General features: G+C 40.0%; 1 protein-coding gene across 1 annotated transcript in view; it reads right to left on the bottom strand.

The window, feature by feature from the left end:
* LOC135569069 (butyrophilin subfamily 1 member A1-like) overlaps positions 1-20,651 on the bottom strand; it is a gene marked incomplete at its 5' end in the record, with an annotated part of 72,084 nt that extends 51,433 nt beyond the window's left edge. Inside the window, 6 exons of the mRNA XM_065015912.1 lie at positions 5,101-5,127; positions 7,893-7,925; positions 13,012-13,041; positions 13,982-14,092; positions 14,272-14,556; positions 20,295-20,651. Of these exons, the coding sequence (XP_064871984.1) occupies positions 5,101-5,127; positions 7,893-7,925; positions 13,012-13,041; positions 13,982-14,092; positions 14,272-14,556; positions 20,295-20,651 (843 nt within the window). The remainder of the gene's footprint in view (positions 1-5,100; positions 5,128-7,892; positions 7,926-13,011; positions 13,042-13,981; positions 14,093-14,271; positions 14,557-20,294) is intronic.
* Between the last annotated feature and the right edge of the window lie 2,553 nt (positions 20,652-23,204).

The following is a 23,204-nucleotide window of genomic DNA, read 5'->3' as shown; positions in this document are numbered from 1 at the left end:
AGAGGACATTACTAGTCAGGTTAGATGTAGAGGACATTACTAGTCAGGTTAGATGTAGAGTTATATACTGTAGAACAAGAGGACATTACTAGTCAGGTTAGATGTAGAGGACATTACTAGTCAGGTTAGATGTAGAGTTATATACTGTAGAACAAGAGGACATTACTAGTCAGGTTAGATGTAGAGTTATATACTGTAGAACTAGAGGACATTACTAGTCAGGTTAGATGTAGAGTTATATACTGTAGAACAAGAGAGAACATTACTAGTCAGGTTAGATGTAGAGGACATTACTAGTCAGGTTAGATGTAGAGGACATTACTAGTCAGGTTAGATGTAGAGGGCATTACTAGTCAGGTTAGATGTAGAGTTATATACTGTAGAACAAGAGGACATGACTAGTCAGGTTAGATGTAGAGGACATTACTAGTCAGGTTAGATGTAGAGGGCATTACTAGTCAGGTTAGATGTAGAGTTATATACTGTAGAACAAGAGGACATTACTAGTCAGGTTAGATGTAGAGGACATTACTAGTCAGGTTAGATGTAGAGGACATTACTAGTCAGGTTAGATGTAGAGGACATTACTAGTCAGGTTAGATGTAGAGGACATGACTAGTCAGGTTAGATGTAGAGTTATATACTGTAGAACAAGAGGACATTACTAGTCAGGTAGGATGTAGAGGGCATTACTAGTCAGGTTAGATGTAGAGTTATATACAGTAGAACTAGAGGACATTACTAGTCAGGTTAGATGTAGAGGACATTACTAGTCAGGTTAGATGTAGAGGACATTACTAGTCAGGTTAGATGTAGAGTTATATACTGTAGAACAAGATGACATTACTAGTCAGGTTAGATGTAGAGTTATATACTGTAGAACAAGAGGACATTACTAGTCAGGTTAGATGTAGAGGACATTACTAGTCAGGTTAGATGTAGAGGACATTACTAGTCAGGTTAGATGTAGAGGACATTACTAGTCAGGCTAGATGTAGAGTTATATACTGTAGAACTAGAGGACATTACTAGTCAGGTTAGATGTAGAGTTATATACTGTAGAACAAGAGGACATTACTAGTCAGGTTAGATGTAGAGGACATTACTAGTCAGGTTAGATGTAGAGGACATTACTAGTCAGGTTAGATGTAGAGTTATATACTGTAGAACAAGAGGACATTACTAGTCAGGTTAGATGTAGAGGACATTACTAGTCAGGTTAGATGTAGAGTTATATACTGTAGAACTAGAGGACATTACTAGTCAGGTTAGATGTAGAGGACATTACTAGTCAGGTTAGATGTAGAGAGTTATATACTGTAGAACAAGAGGACATTACTAGTCAGGTTAGATGTAGAGGACATTACTAGTCAGGTTAGATGTAGAGTTATATACTGTAGATATTAAGAAACATTACTAGTCAGGTTAGATGTAGAGTTATATACTGTAGAACAAGAGGACATTACTAGTCAGGTTAGATGTAGAGGACATTACTAGTCAGGTTAGATGTAGAGTTATATACTGTAGAACAAGAGGACATTACTAGTCAGGTTAGATGTAGAGGACATTACTAGTCAGGTTAGATGTAGAGTTATATACTGTAGAACAAGAGGACATTACTAGTCAGGTTAGATGTAGAGGACATTACTAGTCAGGTTAGATGTAGAGTTATATACTGTAGAACAAGAGGACATTACTAGTCAGGTTAGATGTAGACATTACTAGTTTATATTATATACTGTAGAACAAGAGGACATTACTAGTCAGGTTAGATGTAGAGTTATATACTGTAGAACAAGAGGATATTACTAGTCAGGTTAGATGTAGAGTTATATAGAACAAGAGGACATTACTAGTCAGGTTAGATGTAGAGTTATATACTGTAGAACAAGAGGACATTACTAGTCAGGTTAGATGTAAAGTTATATACTGTAGAACAAGAGGACATTACTAGTCAGGTTAGATGTAGAGTTATATACTGTAGAACAAGAGGACATTACTAGTCAGGTTAGATGTAGAGGACATTACTAGTCAGGTTAGATGTAGAGTTATATACTGTAGAACTAGAGGACATTACTAGTCAGGTTAGATGTAGAGTTATATACTGTAGAACAAGAGGACATTACTAGTCAGGTTAGATGTAGAGGACATTACTAGTCAGGTTAGATGTAGAGGACATTACTAGTCAGGTTAGATGTAGAGTTATATACTGTAGAACAAGAGGACATTACTAGTCAGGTTAGTCAGGTTAGATGTAGAGTTATATACTGTAGAACTAGAGGACATTACTAGTCAGGTTAGATGTAGAGGACATTACTAGTCAGGTTAGATGTAGTTATATACTGTAGAACAAGAGGACATTACTAGTCAGGTTAGATGTAGAGGACATTACTAGTCAGGTTAGATGTAGAGTTATATACTGTAGAACTAGAGGACATTACTAGTCAGGTTAGATGTAGAGTTATATACTGTAGAACAAGAGGACATTACTAGTCAGGTTAGATGTAGAGGACATTACTAGTCAGGTTAGATGTAGAGTTATATACTGTAGAACAAGAGGTCATTACTAGTCAGGTTAGATGTAGAGGACATTACTAGTCAGGTTAGATGTAGAGTTATATAGTGTAGAACAAGAGGACATTACTAGTCAGGTTAGATGTAGAGTTATATACTGTAGAACTAGAGGACATTACTAGTCATGTTAGATGTGAGTTATATACTGTAGAACAAGAGAACATTACTAGTCAGGTTAGATGTAGAGGACATTACTAGTCAGGTTAGATGTAGAGGACATTACTAGTCAGGTTAGATGTAGAGGGCATTACTAGTCAGGTTAGATGTAGAGTTATATACTGTAGAACAAGAGGACATGACTAGTCAGGTTAGATGTGAGGGACATTACTAGTCAGGTTAGATGCAGAGGGCATTACTAGTCAGGTTAGATGTAGAGTTATATACTGTAGAACAAGAGGACATTACTAGTCAGGTTAGATGTAGAGGACATTACTAGTCAGGTTAGATGTAGAGGACATTACTAGTCAGGTTAGATGTAGAGGACATTACTAGTCAGGTTAGATGTAGAGGACATGACTAGTCAGGTTAGATGTAGAGTTATATACTGTAGAACAAGAGGACATTACTAGTCAGGTAGGATGTAGAGGGCATTACTAGTCAGGTTAGATGTAGAGTTATATACAGTAGAACTAGAGGACATTACTAGTCAGGTTAGATGTAGAGGACATTACTAGTCAGGTTAGATGTAGAGGACATTACTAGTCAGGTTAGATGTAGAGTTATATACTGTAGAACAAGATGACATTACTAGTCAGGTTAGATGTAGAGTTATATACTGTAGAACAAGAGGACATTACTAGTCAGGTTAGATGCAGAGGACATTACTAGTCAGGTTAGATGTAGAGGACATTACTAGTCAGGTTAGATGTAGAGAGGACATTACTAGTCAGGCTAGATGTAGAGTTATATACTGTAGAATTAGAGGACATTACTAGTCAGGTTAGATGTAGAGTTATATACTGTAGAACAAGAGGACATTACTAGTCAGGTTAGATGTAGAGGACATTACTAGTCAGGTTAGATGTAGAGGACATTACTATCAGGTTAGATGTAGAGTTATATACTGTAGAACAAGAGGACATTACTAGTCAGGTTAGATGTAGAGGACATTACTAGTCAGGTTAGATGTAGAGTTATATACTGTAGAACTAGAGGACATTACTAGTCAGGTTAGATGTAGAGGACATTACTAGTCAGGTTAGATGTAGAGTTATATACTGTAGAACAAGAGGACATTACTAGTCAGGTTAGATGTAGAGGACATTACTAGTCAGGTTAGATGTAGAGTTATATACTGTAGAACTAGAGGACATTACTAGTCAGGTTAGATGTAGAGTTATATCACTGTAGAACAAGAGGACATTACTAGTCAGGTTACTAGTCAAAGGTTAGAGGACATTACTAGTCAGGTTAGATGTAGAGTTATATACTGTAGAACAAGAGGGACATTACTAGTCAGGTTGATGTAGAGGACATTACTAGTCAGGTTAGATGTAGAGTTATATACTGTAGAACAAGAGGACATTACTAGTCAGGTTAGATGTAGAGGACATTACTAGTCAGGTTAGATGTAGAGTTATATACTGTAGAACAAGAGGACATTACTAGTCAGGTTAGATGTAGAGGACATTACTAGTCAGGTTAGATGTAGAGTTATATACTGTAGAACTAGAGGACATTACTAGTCAGGTTAGATGTAGAGTTATATACTGTAGAACAAGAGGATATTACTAGTCAGGTTAGATGTAGAGTTATATACTGTAGAACAAGAGGACATTACTAGTCAGGTTAGATGTAGAGTTATATACTGTAGAACAAGAGGACATTACTAGTCAGGTTAGATGTAAAGTTATATACTGTAGAACAAGAGGACATTACTAGTCAGGTTAGATGTAGAGTTATATACTGTAGAACAAGAGGACATTACTAGTCAGGTTAGATGTAGAGGACATTATATAATCTGGTTGTGATGTAGAGTTATATACTGAAGAACAAGAGGACATTACTAGTCAGGTTAGATGTAGAGACATTACTGAGTCAGGTTAGATGTAGAGTTATATACTGTAGAACAAGAGGACATTACTAGTCAGGTTAGATGTAGAGGACATTACTAGTCAAGGTTAGATGTAGAGTTATATACTGTAGAACTAGAGGACATTACTAGTCAGGTTAGATGTAGAGTTATATTTACTGTAGAACAAGAGGACATTACTAGTCAGGTTAGATGTAGACCCACATTACTAGTCAGGTTAGATGTAGAGTTATATACTATAGAACAAGAGGACATTACTAGTCAGGTTAGATGTAGAGGACATTACTACTAGTCAGGTTAGATGTAGAGGACATTACTAGTCAGGTTAGATGTAGATACATTACTAGTCAGGTTAGATGTAGAGGACATGACTAGTCAGGTTAGATGTAGAGGACATTACTAGTCAGGTTAGATGTAGAGGACATTACTAGTCAGGTTAGATGTAGAGGACATTACTAGTCAGGTTCTACTAGGGTAGAAAAGAGACTACTTACGCTTAACCCTCAATTTGAAGTCCTTCACTGTAGACAGAAAATACATAAATATTCAGTCTGTGATTAACAGTTGACCCATCAGTATTATAGTAATAAACCATGAGGTCTGTGATTAACAGTTGACCCATCAGTATTATAGTAATAAACCATGAGGTCTGTGATTAACAGTTGACCCATCAGTATTATAGTAATAAACCATGAGGTCTGTGATTAATCAGTTGAATAAACCCATCAGTTGATCAGTATATAGTAATAAACCATGAGGTCTGTGATTAACAGTGATCAGTATTATAGTAATAAACCATGAGGTTGATTAACAGTTGACCCATCAGTATTATAGTAATAAACCATGAGGTCTGTGATTAACAGTTGACCCATCAGTATTATAGTAATAAACCATGAGGTCTGTGATTAACAGTTGACCCATCAGTATTATAGTAATAAACCATGAGGTCTGTGATTAACAGTTGACCCATCAGTATTATAGTAATAAACCATGAGGTCTGTGATTAACAGTTGACCCATCAGTATTATAGTAATAAACCATGAGGTCTGTGATTAACAGTTGACCCATCAGTATTATAGTAATAAACCATGAGGTCTGTGATTAACAGTTGACCCATCAGTATTATAGTAATAAACCATGAGGTCTGTGATTAACAGTTGACCCATCAGTATTATAGTAATAAACCATGAGGTCTGTGATTAACAGTTGACCCATCAGTATTATAGTAATAAACCATGAGGTCTGTGATTAACAGTTGACCCATCAGTATTATAGTAATAAACCATGAGGTCTGTGATTAACAGTTGACTGTGATTAACATCAGTATTATAGTAATAAACCATGAGGTCTGTGATTAACAGTTGACCCATCAGATTAGGTCTGTGATTAACAGTTGACCCATCAGTATTATAGTAATAAACCATGAGGTCTGTGATTAACAGTTGACCCATCAGTATTATAGTAATAAACCATGAGGTCTGTGATTAACAGTTGACCCATCAGTATTATAGTAATAAACCATGAGGTCTGTGATTGACCCATCAGATTAACCAGTTGACCCATCAGTATTATAGTAATAAACCATGAGGTCTGTGATTAACAGTTGACCCATCAGTATTATAGTAATAAACCACGAGGTCTGTGATTAACAGTTGACCCATCAGTATTATAGTAATAAACCAGAGGTCTGTGATTAAAGTTGACCCATCAGTATTATAGGAGGTCTGTGATTAACAGTTGACCCATCAGTATTATAGTAATAAACCATGAGGTCTGTGAATACCCATCAGTATTATAGTAATAAACCATGAGGTCTGTGATTAACAGTTGACCCATCTGTGTATTATAGTAATAAACCATGAGGTCTGTGATTAACAGTTGACCCATCAGTATTATAGTAATAAACCATGAGGTCTGTGATTAACAGTTGACCCATCAGTATTATAGTAATAAACCATGAGGTCAGTGTGATTAACAGTTGACCCATCAGTATTATAGTAATAAACCATGAGGTCTGTGATTAACAGTTGACCCATCAGTATTATAGTAATAAACCATTAACAGTTGACCCATCAGGTCTGTGATTAACAGTTGACCCATCAGTATTATAGTAATAAACCATGAGGTCTGTGATTAACAGTTGACCCATCAGTATTATAGTAATAAACCATGAGGTCTGTGATTAACAGTTGACCCATCAGTATTATAGTAATAAACCATGAGGTCTGTGATTAACAGTTGACCCATCAGTATTATAGTAATAAACCATGAGGTCTGTGATTAACAGTTGACCCATCAGTATTATAGTAATAAACCATGAGGTCTGTGATTAACAGTTGACCCATCAGTATTATAGTAATAAACCATGAGGTCTGTGATTAACAGTTGACCCATCAGTATTATAGTAATAAACCATGAGGTCTGTGATTAACAGTTGACCCATCAGTATTATAGTAATAAACCATGAGGTCTGTGATTAACAGTTGACCCATCAGTATTATAGTAATAAACCATGAGGTCTGTGATTAACAGTTGACCCATCAGTATTATAGTAATAAACCATGAGGTCTGTGATTAACAGTTGACCCATCAGTATTATAGTAATAAACCATGAGGTCTGTGATTAACAGTTGACCCATCAGTATTATAGTAATAAACCATGAGGTCTGTGATTAACAGTTGACCCATCAGTATTATAGTAATAAACCATGAGGTCTGTGATTAACAGTTGACCCATCAGTATTATAGTAATAAACCATGAGGTCTGTGATTAACAGTTGACCCATCAGTATTATAGTAATAAACCATGAGGTCTGTGATTAACAGTTGACCCATCAGTATTATAGTAATAAACCATGAGGTCTGTGATTAACAGTTGACCCATCAGTATTATAGTAATAAACCATGAGGTCTGTGATTAACAGTTGACCCATCAGTATTATAGTAATAAACCATGAGGTCTGTGATTAACAGTTGACCCATCAGTATTATAGTAATAAACCATGAGGTCTGTGATTAACAGTTGACCCATCAGTATTATAGTAATAAACCATGAGGAGGTCTGTGATTAACAGTTGACCCATCAGTATTATAGTAATAAACCATGAGGTCTGTGATTAACAGTTGACCCATCAGTATTATAGTAATAAACCATGAGGTCTGTGATTAACAGTTGACCCATCAGTAATAAACCATGAGGTCTGTGATTAACAGTTGACCCATCAGTATTATAGTAATCATCATAATCTCTATATGTGAAACTCTAACAAGTCAACAGCCCACTTACCTTGTTCTTCCATTTGTTCTCTAAGCTTCTTCTCTGTAGACAAAAGAAAATAAATGTATAAAGCATTACAATAATAAACATTAAAACCCTGGATGTCTGGTCTGTGAATCTAATAGTTGAATGAAACTATTGATTAATAGAGACTCTCTGTTTTCTCTTTTGCATAATAAATTCATTGAACTGTGGACACAGTCTTATATCCTGATCTAAACAGGACTGGTCTGAAGGTAACCTGGTATAAATGAATAGAGTCTAATGGACAGTATATATAGTTATATCCTGATCTAATACAGGACGGGTCTGAAGGTAACCTGGTATAAATTAATAGAGTCTAATAGACATATTCCTAGAATCAAACCAGAGGTCTGTGATTAACAGTTGACCCATCAGTATTATAGTAATAAACCATGAGGTCTGATGAGACTGATTAGAGGACTGGTCATCAAGCCAGGTTCCTCTGGTGCCAGTAGAGGACTGGTCACCCATCAGTATTATAGTAATAAACCATGAGGTCTGTGATTAACAGTTACCCATTGACCCATCAGTATTATTCCTCTAATAAACCATGAGGTCTGTGATTAACAGTTGACCCATCAGTATTATAGTAATAAACCATGAGGTCTGTGATTAACAGTTGACCCATCAGTATTATAGTAATAAACCATGAGGTCTGTGATTAACAGTTGACCCATCAGTATTATAGTAATAAACCATGAGGTCTGTGATTAACAGTTGACCCATCAGTATTATAGTAATAAACCATGAGGTCTGTGATTAACAGTTGACCCATCAGTATTATAGTAATAAACCATGAGGTCTGTGATTAACAGTTACCCATCAGTATTATAGTAATAACCATGATCTGTGATTAACAGTTGACCCATCAGTATTATAGTAATAAACCATGAGGTCTGTGATTAACAGTTGACCCATCAGTATTATAGTAATAAATAAACCATGAGGTCTGTGATTAACAGTTGACCCATCAGTATTATAGTAATAAACCATGAGGTCTGTGATTAACAGTTGACCCATCAGTATTATAGTAATAAACCATGAGGTCTGTGATTAACAGTTGACCCATCAGTATTATAGTAATAAACCATGAGGTCTGTGATTAACCAGTTGATTAACCCATCAGTATTATAGTAATAAACCATGAGGTCTGTGATTAACAGTTGACCCATCAGTATTATAGTAATAAACCATGAGGTCTGTGATTAACAGTTGACCCATCAGTATTATAGTAATAAACCATGAGGTCTGTGATTAACAGTTGACCCATCAGTATTATAGTAATAAACCATGAGGTCTGTGATTAACAGTTGACCCATGATTATAATAATAAACCATGAGGTCTGTGAGTACCCATCAGTATTATAGTAATAAACCATGAGGTCTGTGATTAACAGTTGACCCATCAGTATTATAGTAATAAACCATGAGGTCTGTGATTAACAGTTGACCCATCAGTATTATAGTAATAAACCATGAGGTCTGTGATTAACAGTTGACCCATCAGTATTATAGTAATAAAACCATGAGGTCTGTGATTAACAGTTGACCCATCAGTATTATAGTAATAAACCATGAGGTCTGTGATTAACAGTTGACCCATCAGTATTATAGTAATAAACCATGAGGTCTGTGATTAACAGTTGACCCATCAGTATTATAGTAATAAACCATGAGGTCTGTGATTAACAGTTGACCCATCAGTATTATAGTAATAAACCATGAGGTCTGTGATTAACAGTTGACCCATCAGTATTATAGTAATAAACCATGAGGTCTGTGATTAACAGTTGACCCATCAGTATTATAGTAATAAACCATGAGGTCTGTGATTAACAGTTGACCCATCAGTATTATAGTAATAAACCATGAGGTCTGTGATTAACAGTTGACCCATCAGTATTATAGTAATAAACCATGAGGTCTGTGATTAACAGTTGACCCATCAGTATTATAGTAATAAACCATGAGGTCTGTGATTAACAGTTGACCCATCAGTATTATAGTAATAAACCATGAGGTCTGTGATTAACAGTTGACCCATCAGTATTATAGTAATAAACCATGAGGTCTGTGATTAACAGTTGACCCATCAGTATTATAGTAATAAACCATGAGGTCTGTGATTAACAGTTGACCCATCAGTATTATAGTAATAAACCATGAGGTCTGTGATTAACAGTTGACCCATCAGTATTATAGTAATAAACCATGAGGTCTGTGATTAACAGTTGACCCATCAGTATTATAGTAATAAACCATGAGGTCTGTGATTAACAGTTGACCCATCAGTATTATAGTAATAAACCATGAGGTCTGTGATTAACAGTTGACCCATCAGTATTATAGTAATAAACCATGAGGTCTGTGATTAACAGTTGACCCATCAGTATTATAGTAATAAACCATGAGGTCTGTGATTAACAGTTGACCCATCAGTATTATAGTAATAAACCATGAGGTCTGTGATTAACAGTTGACCCATCAGTATTATAGTAATAAACCATGAGGTCTGTGATTAACAGTTGACCCATCAGTATTATAGTAATAAACCATGAGGTCTGTGATTAACAGTTGACCCATCAGTATTATAGTAATAAACCATGAGGTCTGTGATTAACAGTTGACCCATCAGTATTATAGTAATAAACCATGAGGTCTGTGATTAACAGTTGACCCATCAGTATTATAGTAATAAACCATGAGGTCTGTGATTAACAGTTGACCCATCAGTATTATAGTAATAAACCATGAGGTCTGTGATTAACAGTTGACCCATCAGTATTATAGTAATAAACTAATGTGATTAACAGTTGACCATAAAGGGTCTGTGATTAACAGTTGACCCATCAGTATTATAGTAATAAACCATGAGGTCTGTGATTAACAGTTGACCCATCAGTATTATAGTAATAAACCATGAGGTCTGTGATTAACAGTTGACCCATCAGTATTATAGTAATAAACCATGAGGTCTGTGATTAACAGTTGACCCATCAGTATTATAGTAATAAACCATGAGGTCTGTGATTAACAGTTGACCCATCAGTATTATAGTAATAAACCATGAGGTCTGTGATTAACAGTTGACCCATCAGTATTATAGTAATAAACCATGAGGTCTGTGATTAACAGTTGACCCATCAGTATTATAGTAATAAACCATGAGGTCTGTGATTAACAGTTGACCCATCAGTATTATAGTAATAAACCATGAGGTCTGTGATTAACAGTTGACCCATCAGTATTATAGTAATAAACCATGAGGTCTGTGATTAACAGTTGACCCATCAGTATTATAGTAATAAACCATGAGGTCTGTGATTAACAGTTGACCCATCAGTATTATAGTAATAAACCATGAGGTCTGTGATTAACAGTTGACCCATCAGTATTATAGTAATAAACCATGAGGTCTGTGATTAACAGTTGACCCATCAGTATTATAGTAATAAACCATCAGAGGTCTGTGATTATAGTATTATAGTAATAAACCATGAGGTCTGTGATTAACAGTTGACCCATCAGTATTATAGTAATAAACCATGAGGTCTGTGATTAACAGTTGACCCATCAGTATTATAGTAATAAACCATGAGGTCTGTGATTAACAGTTGACCCATCAGTATTATAGTAATAAACCATGAGGTCTGTGATTAACAGTTGACCCATCAGTATTATAGTAATAAACCATCAGTATTACAGTTGACCCATCAGTATTATAGTAATAAACCATGAGGTCTGTGATTAACAGTTGACCCATCAGTATTAGTAATAAACCATGAGGTCTGTGATTAACAGTTGACCCATCAATAGTAATAAACCATGAGGTCTGTGATTAACAGTTGACCCATCAGTATTATAGTAATAAACCATGAGGTCTGTGATTAACAGTTGACCCATCAGTATTATAGTAATAAACCATGAGGTCTGTGATTAACAGTTGACCCATCAGTATTATAGTAATAAACCATGAGGTCTGTGATTAACAGTTGACCCATCAGTATTATAGTAATAAACCATGAGGTCTGTGATTAATTATAGTAATAAACAGTTGACAGTTGACCATCAGTATTATAGTAATAAACCATGAGGTCTGTGATTAACAGTTGACCCATCAGTATTATAGTAATAAACCATGAGGTCTGTGATTAACAGTTGACCCATCAGTATTATAGTAATAAACCATGAGGTCTGTGATTAACAGTTGACCCATCAGTATTATAGTAATAAACCATGAGGTCTGTGATTAACAGTTGACCCATCAGTATTATAGTAATAAACCATGAGGTCTGTGATTAACAGTTGACCCATCAGTATTATAGTAATAAACCATGAGGTCTGTGATTAACAGTTGACCCATCAGTATTATAGTAATAAACCATGAGGTCTGTGATTAACAGTTGACCCATCAGTATTATAGTAATAAACCATGAGGTCTGTGATTAACAGTTGACCCATCAGTATTATAGTAATAAACCATGAGGTCTGTGATTAACAGTTGACCCATCAGTATTATAGTAATAAACCATGAGGTCTGTGATTAACAGTTGACCCATCAGTATTATAGTAATAAACCACGAGGTCTGTGATTAACAGTTGACCCATCAGTATTATAGTAATAAACCATGAGGTCTGTGATTAACAGTTGACCCATCAGTATTATAGTAATAAACCATGAGGTCTGTGATTAACAGTTGACCCATCAGTATTATAGTAATAAACCATGAGGTCTGTGATTAACAGTTGACCCATCAGTATTATAGTAATAAACCATGAGGTCTGTGATTAACAGTTGACCCATCAGTATTATAGTAATAAACCATGAGATCTGTGATTAACAGTTGACCCATCAGTATTATAGTAATAAACCATGAGGTCTGTGATTAACAGTTGACCCATCAGTATTATAGTAATAAACCAAGCTTCTTCTCTGTAGACAAAATAAAACAAATGCATAAAAGCAGAGACTCAGTGTCTGATTGGCTGTTTGGGGGTCAGACATGTTGTACAAAGGTCAAACTCTCCTGAATCCGTTGTGCTCTACAACATGATTTACATGTTTATTTATTCACAGGGTCATATATTATAACAAGACACTTACCTTCTTCTTCAAATTCTCTTCTAAGCTTCTCTGTAGACAAAAGAAAGTGTAAAAATGCATTACAATAATAACCATTAAAAAGAAGAGGACTGGCCACCCCTCATAGCCTGTTTCCTCTGGTATAAATGAATAGAGTCTAATGGACAGTATATGGGTCATTCCTAGTTATATCCTGATCTAATACAGGACTGGTCTGAAGGTCACCTGGTATAAATGAATAGAGTCTAATGGACAGTATATGGGTCATTCCTAGTTATATCCTGATCTAATACAGGACTGGTCTGAAGGTAACCTGGTATAAATGAAGTCTAATGGACAGTATATGGGTCATTCCTAGTTATATCCTGATCTAATAAAGGACTGGTCTGAAGGTAACCTGGTATAAATGAATAGAGTCTAATGGACAGTCAGACATCAAGGACCAGTCAGAGATCAAGGACCAGTCAGAGATCAAGGACCAGTCAGAGATCAAGGACCAGTCAGAGATCAAGGACCAGTCAGAGGTCAAGGACCAGTCAGAGATCAAGGACCAGTCAGAGATCAAGGACCAGTCAGATATCAAGGACCAGTCAGATATCAAGGACCAGTCAGACATCAAGGACCAGTCAGAGATCAAGGACCAGTCAGAGATCAAGGACCAGTCAGAGATCAAGGACCAGTCAGAGATCAAGGACCAATCAGACATCAAGGACCAGTCAGACATCAAGGACCAGTCAGACATCAAGGACCAGTCAGACATCAAGGACCAGTCAGAGATCAAGGACCAGTCAGAGGTCAAGGACCAGTCAGAGATCAAGGACCAGTCAGAGATCAAGGACCAGTCAGAGATCTAGAACCAGTCAGACATCAAGGACCAGTCAGAGATCAAGGACCAGTCAGAGATCAAGGACCAGTCAGAGATCAAGGACCAGTCAGAGGTCAAGGACCAGTCAGAGGTCAAGGACCAGTCAGACATCAAGGTTAAACTCACCTGTATGTTTTCTCCACTTGTAGACACCAACTGAAGCTGTGAGAACTACAACAGCTGCTGCTATTAGTAGACCAATAATCAACCCTACTTGTGATTTAGGAAACACGTCATCTGAAACAGAGAAGTCATGTCAAACCATTACAACACTACATATATACTGTACAGGAAGTAAAGCATCATTTATAAATACTACTGAACAGACCAATAAGGTCATCCCCTAGAAAACCGTCGTCCACTAACTAGTCTAACAAGGGGTCTCAGGTATTTGGGTTAACCAATGAAGACATCACCTGAGACATGAATCTCTGTCTCCTTCAGGTGGTTGATCTCCGTCTGGTGAACTCTACAGGTGAACCTGTTGGTGTCAGTCTGGTCCACGGTGACATGTCGTCTCACAGCGTAGAGGTCCTCTGAGTCCCTGTATTTCTCTGGAGGTCCATCAGCAGGGAGGATGGTTCCAGAACTGTCCAGCCATTCCATCTCAGGTTCAGGAAACCAGCCTCCAGACTCACACTTCAGGACCACCCCCCAGTCTTTAGTTCCAACAATAGAGATCACTGGCTGAGATACAGCACCTTCAGATACAAGATAAACCAGAGATCACTGGCTGAGATACAGCACCTACACAGATACAAGATAAACCAGAGATCACTGGCTGAGATACAGCACCTACACAGATACAAGATAACACAGAGATCACTGGCTGAGATACAGCACCTACACAGATACAAGATAAAACAGAGATCACTGGCTGAGATACAGCACCTACAGATACAAGATAAAACAGAGATCACTGGCTGAGATACAGCACCTACACAGATACAAGATAAAACAGAGATCACTGGCTGAGATACAGCACCTACACAGATACAAGATAAAACAGAGATCACTGGCTGAGATACAGCACCTACAGGTACAAGATAAAACAGAGATCACTGGCTGAGATACAGATACAAGATAAAACAGAGATCACTGGCTGAGATACAGCACCTACAGATACAAGATAAACCAGAGATCACTGGCTGAGATACAGCACCTACAGATACAAGATAAAACAGAGATCACTGTCTGAGATACAGCACCTACAGATACAAGATAAAACAGAGATTACTGGCTGAGATACAGCACCTACACAGATACAAGATAACACAGAGATCACTGTCTGAGACACAAGATAAAACAGAGATCACTGGCTGAGATACATCACCTACAGATACAAGATAAAACAGAGATCACTGGCTGAGACACAAGATAAAACAGAGATCACTGGCTGAGATACAGCACCTACAGATACAAGATAAAACAGAGATCACTGGCTGAGATACAGCACCTACAGATACAAGATAAAACAGAGATCACTGGCTGAGATACAGCACCTACAGATACAAGATAAAACAGAGATCACTGGCTGAGATACAAGATAAAACAGAGATCACTGGCTGAGATACAGCACCTACAGATACAAGATACAATAGAGATCACTGGCTGAGATACAGCACCTACAGATACAAGATAAAACAGAGATCACTGGCTGAGATACAAGATAAAACAGAGATCACTGGCTGAGATACAGCACCTACAGATACAAGATACAATAGAGATCACTGGCTGAGATACAGCACCTACAGATACAAGATAAAACAGAGATCACTGTCTGAGATACAACACCTACAGATACAAGATAAAACAGATCACTGTCTGAGATACAGCACCTACAGATACAAGATAAAACAGAGATCACTGGCTGAGATACAGCACCTACAGATACAAGATAAAACAGAGATCACTGGCTGAGATACAGCACCTACACAGATACAAGATAAACCAGAGATCACTGGCTGAGATACAGCACCTACACAGATACAAGATAAAACAGAGATCACTGGCTGAGATACAGATACAAGATAAAACAGAGATCACTGGCTGAGATACAGCACCTACAGATACAAGATAAAACAGAGATCACTGGCTGAGATACAGCACCTACAGATACAAGATAAAACAGAGATCACTGGCTGAGATACATCACCTACAGATACAAGATAAAACGGAGATCACTGGCTGAGATACAGCACCTACAGATACAAGATAAAACAGATCACTGGCTGAGATACAGCACCTACATAGATACAAGATAAAACAGAGATCACTGGCTGAGATACAGCACCTACAGATACAAGATAAAACAGAGATCACTGGCTGAGATACAGCACCTACAGATACAAGATAAAACAGATCACTGGCTGAGATACAGCACCTACACAGATACAAGATAAAACAGAGATCACTGGCTGAGATACAGCACCTACAGATACAAGATAAACCAGAGATCACTGGCTGAGATACAGCACCTACAGAGATACAAGATAAAACAGATCACTGGCTGAGATACAGATACAAGATAAAACAGAGATCACTGGCTGAGATACAGCACCTACAGAGATACAAGATAAAACAGAGATCACTGGCTGAGATACAGCACCTACACAGATACAAGATAAAACAGAGATCACTGGCTGAGAAACAGCACCTACAGATACAAGATAAAACAGAGATCACTGGCTGAGAAACAGATACAAGATACCACAGAGATCACTGGCTGAGATACAGCACCTACAGAGATACAAGATAAAACAGAGATCACTGGCTGAGATACAGATACAAGATAAAACAGAGATCACTGGCTGAGATACAGATACAAGATAAAACAGAGATCACTGGCTGAGATACAGCACCTACACAGATACAAGATAAAACAGAGATCACTGGCTGAGATACAGCACCTACACAGATACAAGATAAAACAGAGATCACTGGCTGAGATACAGCACCTACACAGATACAAGATAAAACAGAGATCACTGGCTGAGAAACAGCACCTACAGATACAAGATAAACCAGAGATCACTGGCTGAGATACAGCACCTACAGAGATACAAGATAAAACAGATCACTGGCTGAGATACAGATACAAGATAAAACAGAGATCACTGGCTGAGATACAGCACCTTCAGATACAAGATAAAACAGAGATCACTGGCTGAGATACAGCACCTACAGATACAAGATAAAACAGATCACTGGCTGAGATACAGATACAAGATAAAACAGAGATCACTGGCTGAGATACAGATACAAGATAAAACAGATCACTGGCTGAGATACAGATACAAGATAAAACAGATCACTGGCTGAGATACAGATACAAGATAAAACAGAGATCACTGGCTGAGATACAGATACAAGATAAAACAGAGATCACTGGCTGAGATACAGATACAAGATAAAACAGAGATCACTGGCTGAGAACAGCTCCAGTATTACCAGCACTCCTACACAGATACCAGATTTGTAGTTTGCATTTGTATTTATTATGGATCTCCATTAGTTCCTGTCAAGGCAGCAGCTACTCTTCCTGGGGTTTATTATGGATCCCCATTAGTTCCCGTCAAGGCAGCAGCTACTCTTCCTGGGGTTTATTATGGATCCCCATTAGTTCCCGTCAAGGCAGCAGCTACTCTTCCTGGGGTTTATTATGGATCCCCATTCGTTCCTGCCAAGGCAGCAGCTAGTCTTCCTGGGGTTTATTATGGATCCCCATTAGTTCCTGCCAAGGCAGCAGCTACTCTTCCTGGGGTTTATTATGGATCCCCATTCGTTCCTGCCAAGGCAGCAGCTACTCTTCCTGGGGTTTATTATGAATCCCCATTAGTTCCTCCCAAGGCAGCAGCTACTCTTCCTGGGGTTTATTATGGATCCCCATTAGTTCCTGCCAAGGCAGCAGCTACTCTTCCTGAGGTTTATTATGGATCCCCATTAGTTCCTCCCAAGGCAGCAGCTACTCTTCCTGGGGTTTATTATGGATCCCCATTAGTTCCTGCCAAGGCAGCAGCTACTCTTCCTGGGGTTTATTATGGATCTCCATTAGTTCCTGCCAAGGCAGCAGCTACTCTTCCTGGGGTTTATTATGGATCCCCATTAGTTCCTGTCAAGGCAGCAGCTACTCTTCCTGGGGTTTATTATGGATCCCCATTAGTTCCTGCCAAGGCAGCCGCTACTCTTCCTGGGGTTTATTATGGATCCCCATTAGTTCCTGCCAAGGCAGCAGCTACTCTTCCTGGGGTTTATTATGGATCCCCATTAGTTCCTGCCAAGGCAGCAGCTACTCTCCAGTATTAACAGAACCCTGCAGCACCCCAGTATTAACAGAACCCTGCAGCACCCCAGTATTAACAGAACCCTGCAGCACTCCAGTATTAACAGAACCCTGCAGCACTCCAATATTAACAGAACCCTGCAGCACTCCAGTATTAACAGAACCCTACAGCACTCCAGTATTAACAGAACCCTGCAGCACCCCAGTATTAACAGAACCCTGCAGCACTCCGGTATTAACAGAACCCTGCAGCACTCCAATATTAACAGAACCCTGCAGCACTCCAGTATTAACAGAACCCTGCAGCACTCCAGTATTAACAGAACCCTGCAGCACTCCAGTATTAACAGAACCCTGCAGCACTCCAATATTAACAGAACCCTGCAGCACTCCAATATTAACAGAACCTGCAGCACTCCAGTATTAACAGAACCCTGCGGCACTCCAGTATTAACAGAACCCTGCAGCACTCCAGTATTAACAGAACCCTGCAACACTCCAGTATTAACAGAACCCTGCAGCACTCCAGTATTAACAGAACCCTGCAGCACTCCAGTATTAACAGAACCCTGCAGCACTCCAGTATTAACAGAACCCTGCAGCACTCCAGTATTAACAGAACCCTGCAGCACTCCAGCATTAACAGAACCCTGCAACACTCCAGTATTAACAACATTAAACACTTCCTGCTATTTAATTTAATGCCTAGTAGGAATATTGGGACACAGACAGTGCGAAAGTGTGGGAGGTTTGGATGTGTGAGGAGTGTGTTGTAAAGGCTGTGTGCTGAACAGCTGAATACATGATGAGGGAGGAAGACCAGCTGAATACATGATGAGGGAGGAAGACCAGCTGAATACATGATGAGGGAGGAAGACCAGCTGAATACATGATGAGGGAGGAAGACCAGCTGAATACATGATCTATAACAGAGGAAGGAATGATGAGGGAGGAAGACCAGCTGAATACATGATAAGGGAGGAAGACCAGCTGAATACATGATCTATAACAGAGGAAGGAATGATGAGGGAGGAAGACCAGCTGAATACATGATCTATAACAGAGGAAGGAATGATGAGGGAGGAAGACCAGCTGAATACATGATCTGTAACAGAGGAAGGAATGATGAGGGAGGAAGACCAGCTGAATACATGATCTATAACAGAGGAAGGAATGATGAGGGAGGAAGACCAGCTGAATACATGATCTATAACAGAGGAAGGAATGATGAGGAGGAAGACCAGCTGAATACATGATGAGGGAGGAAGACCAGCTGAATACATGATGAGGGAGGAAGACCAGCTGAATACATGATGAGGGAGGAAGACCAGCTGAATACATGATCTATAACAGAGGAATGAATGATGAGGGAGGAAGACCAGCTGAATACATGATGAGGGAGGAAGACCAGCTGAATACATGATCTATAACAGAGGAAGGAATGATGAGGAGGAAGACCAGCTGAATACATGATGAGGGAGGAAGACCAGCTGAATACATGATCTATAACAGAGGAAGGAATGATGAGGGAGGAAGACCAGCTGAATACATGATCTCTAACAGAGGAAGGAATGATGAGGGAGGAAGAGCAGCTGAATACATGATGAGGGAGGAAGACCAGCTGAATACATGATGAGGGAGGAAGACCAGCTGAATACATGATCTATAACAGAGGAAGGAATGATGAGGGAGGAAGAGCAGCTGAATACATGATGAGGGAGGAAGGCCAGCTGAATACATGATGAGGGAGGAAGACCAGCTGAATACATGATCTATAACAGAGGAAGGAATGATGAGGGAGGAAGACCAGCTGAATACATGATGAGGGAGGAAGACCAGCTGAATACATGATCTATAACAGAGGAAGGAATGATGAGGGAGGAAGACCAGCTGAATACATGATCTATAACAGAGGAAGGAATGATGAGGGAGGAAGACCAGCTGAATACATGATGAGGGAGGAAGACCAGCTGAATACATGATGAGGGAGGAAGACCAGCTGAATACATGATGAGGGAGGAAGACCAGCTGAATACATGATCTATAACAGAGGAAGTAATGATGAGGGAGGAAGACATGTTGATATTTTAGCAGCCAATCATTTAGCCAGATTTACCAAAACAACCTCTGATCACATCTCCAGTATTCATGACTCACCAACAAAGAGTTGAACGGTGGTTTCCTTCACCTGGCTGGTCAGTGTTGGAATGAAGCACCTGTAGCCTCCAGTATCAGAGAGCGTAACTCTGGTCAGCTTTAAGGAGACGTTGCCGTTATTCAGTTCTTCATGAAACATTGATGTCCTTCCCCTGTAGGATGGAAACTGATCCCCATTGGAGTCTCGACCGTCAAGGTAAAGGTGGACCTTTTCTGCTTTCGTGTTCAATCTTGTCCACTGCACTGCCATGTTCTCAGCACTGGCACTGGGTTCCAGGGAACATGGTAGAATGATGTCATCACCAGCTAAGGCAACGACTCGGTCAGCCGGTCCAACAACCTGAACCTCAGACGACCCTGGAGAAAAACAAATGACACAGTCAGAGATAACTGGACTTTGGCCAGATGAATGAACAAAGCCACCAATCACATGACACCATTCATTCCTATGTGAAGACTCAACAGCATTGAAGCCAAATGAAGGCGGTTAAGATGGCGTCTCATGTGGGAGATTTATGTAGAGTTTGAGCTACTCCAGGAAGTGACGTTGCAGGCTAGCTCAGTGCTGCCCCCTCTCATTAAGTAACTCAAGTGGAAGGCCAACCGGGGTACTGCAGGCTGCCATTAGACATAACATGCAGGCTAGCTCAGTGCTGCCCCCTCTCATTAAGTAACTCAAGTGGAAGGCCAACCGGGGTACTGCAGGCTGCCATTAGACATAACATGCAGGCTAGCTCAGTGCTGCCTACTCTCATTAAGTAACTCAAGTTGAAGGCCAACCGGGGTACTGCAGGCTGCCATTAGACATAACATGCAGGCTAGCTCAGTGCTGCCCCCTCTCATTAAGTAACTCAAGTTGAAGGCCAACCGGGGTACCAATATTGATTGAGGAATGAAGTTGAATGTGATTGTTTTTATAACATTTATTTTTGTGTTTGTTTCATTATTCTGTATTATTCCTCATCCCAGACACCTCATCACCCTCATCCCAGACAGTACATTATCCCAGACCCTCATCCCAGACAGTACATTGTCCCAGACCCCTCATCCCAGACAGTACATTGTCCCAGACCCTCATCCCAGACAGTACATTGTCCCACACCCTCATCCCAGACAGTACATTGTCCCAGACCCTCATCCCAGACAGTACATTGTCCCAGACCCCTCATCCCAGACAGTACATTGTCCCAGACCCCTCATCCCAGACAGTACATTGTCCCACACCCTCATCCCAGACAGTATATTGTCCCAGACCCTCACCCCAGACAGTACATTGTCCCAGACCCTCATCCCAGACAGTACATTGTCCCAGACACCTCATCCCAGACCCTCATCCCAGACAGTACATTGTCCCAGACCCTCATCCCAGACAGTACATTGTCCCAGACACCTCATCCCAGACCCCTCATATCAGACAGTACATTGTCCCAGACCCCTCACCCCAGACAGTATATTGTCCCAGACCCTTCATCCCAGACAGTACATTGTCCCAGACCCCTCATCCCAGAGAGTATATTGTCCCAGACCCCTCATCCCAGACAGTATATTGTCCCAGACCCTCATCCCAGACAGCACATTGTCCCAGACCCTTCATCCCAGAGAGTATATTGTCCCAGACCCCTCATCCCAGAAAGTACATTGTCCCAGACCCCTCATCCCAGAAAGTGTCCCAGACCCTCATCACAGACCCTCATCCCAGACAGTATATTGTCCCAGACCCTCATCCCAGACAGTACATTGCCCCAGACCCTCATCCCAGACCCCCATCCCAGACAGTATATTGTCCCAGACCCTCATCCCAGACCCCTCATCCCAGACAGTACATTGTTCCAGACCCCTCATCCTAGACAGTATATTGCCCCAGACCCCTCATCCCAGAGAGTATATTGTCCCAGACCCCTCATCCCAGACCCCTCATCCCAGACAGTACATTGTCCCAGACCCTCATCCCAGACCCCTCGTCCCAGGTAGTACATTGTCCCAGACCCCTCATCCCAGACAGTATATTGCCCCACACCCTCATCCCAGACAGTATATTGTCCCAGACCCCTCATCCCAGACAGTATATTGTCCCAGACCCCTCATCCCAGACAGTGCATTGTCCCAGACCCCTCATCCCAGACAGTGCATTGTCCCAGACCCTCATCCCAGACCCCTCATCCCAGACAGTATATTGTCCCAGACCCCCATCCCAGACCCCTCATCCCAGACAGTACATTGTCCCAGACCCCTCATCCTAGACAGTATATTGCCCCAGACCCCTCATCCCAGAGAGTATATTGTCCCAGACCCCTCATCCCAGACCCCTCATCCCAGACAGTACATTGTCCCAGACCCCTCATCCCAGACCCCTCGTCCCAGGTAGTACATTGTCCCAGACCCCTCATCCCAGACAGTATATTGCCCCCCACCCTCATCCCAGACAGTATATTGTCCCAGACCCCTCATCCCAGACCCCTCATCCCAGACAGTATATTGTCCCAGACCCCTCATCCCAGACAGTGCATTGTCCCAGACCCCTCATCCCAGACAGTGCATTGTCCCAGACCCCTCATCCCAGACAGTGCATTGTCCCAGACCTAGAAAGAGCCAGCCAGTGTGCTGTATCATATCATCACGAATGACCAAATCTTCCACAGGACCTAAGGTTTAAATGTGGATAAATGTCCATGCCAAGTTTCAGTTCCAATGGGTTATTGCTGTAGCCGACAGAAAATGTAATCTTGGTCAAAATGTAATGAAATAAAGGATTCACACACGGGTATAAATGACTGCAGAAGAGGGAAAGTGTACAGACATACCCAGGGTGACCACATTTACAATACCCACATGAGGGACAACAGGATGATTCTGCAGTACATTACTGGGACAGTGTAGACTACATGGTTAAAGACATTACTGAAACTATAT

Source organism: Oncorhynchus nerka, unplaced genomic scaffold (assembly GCF_034236695.1).
Source record: "Oncorhynchus nerka isolate Pitt River unplaced genomic scaffold, Oner_Uvic_2.0 unplaced_scaffold_1219, whole genome shotgun sequence".
Taxonomy (NCBI): Eukaryota; Metazoa; Chordata; class Actinopteri; order Salmoniformes; family Salmonidae; genus Oncorhynchus; species Oncorhynchus nerka.
The sequence above is the reverse complement of the archived record's forward strand: the minus strand, read 5'-3'. Positions and strand labels throughout refer to the sequence as shown.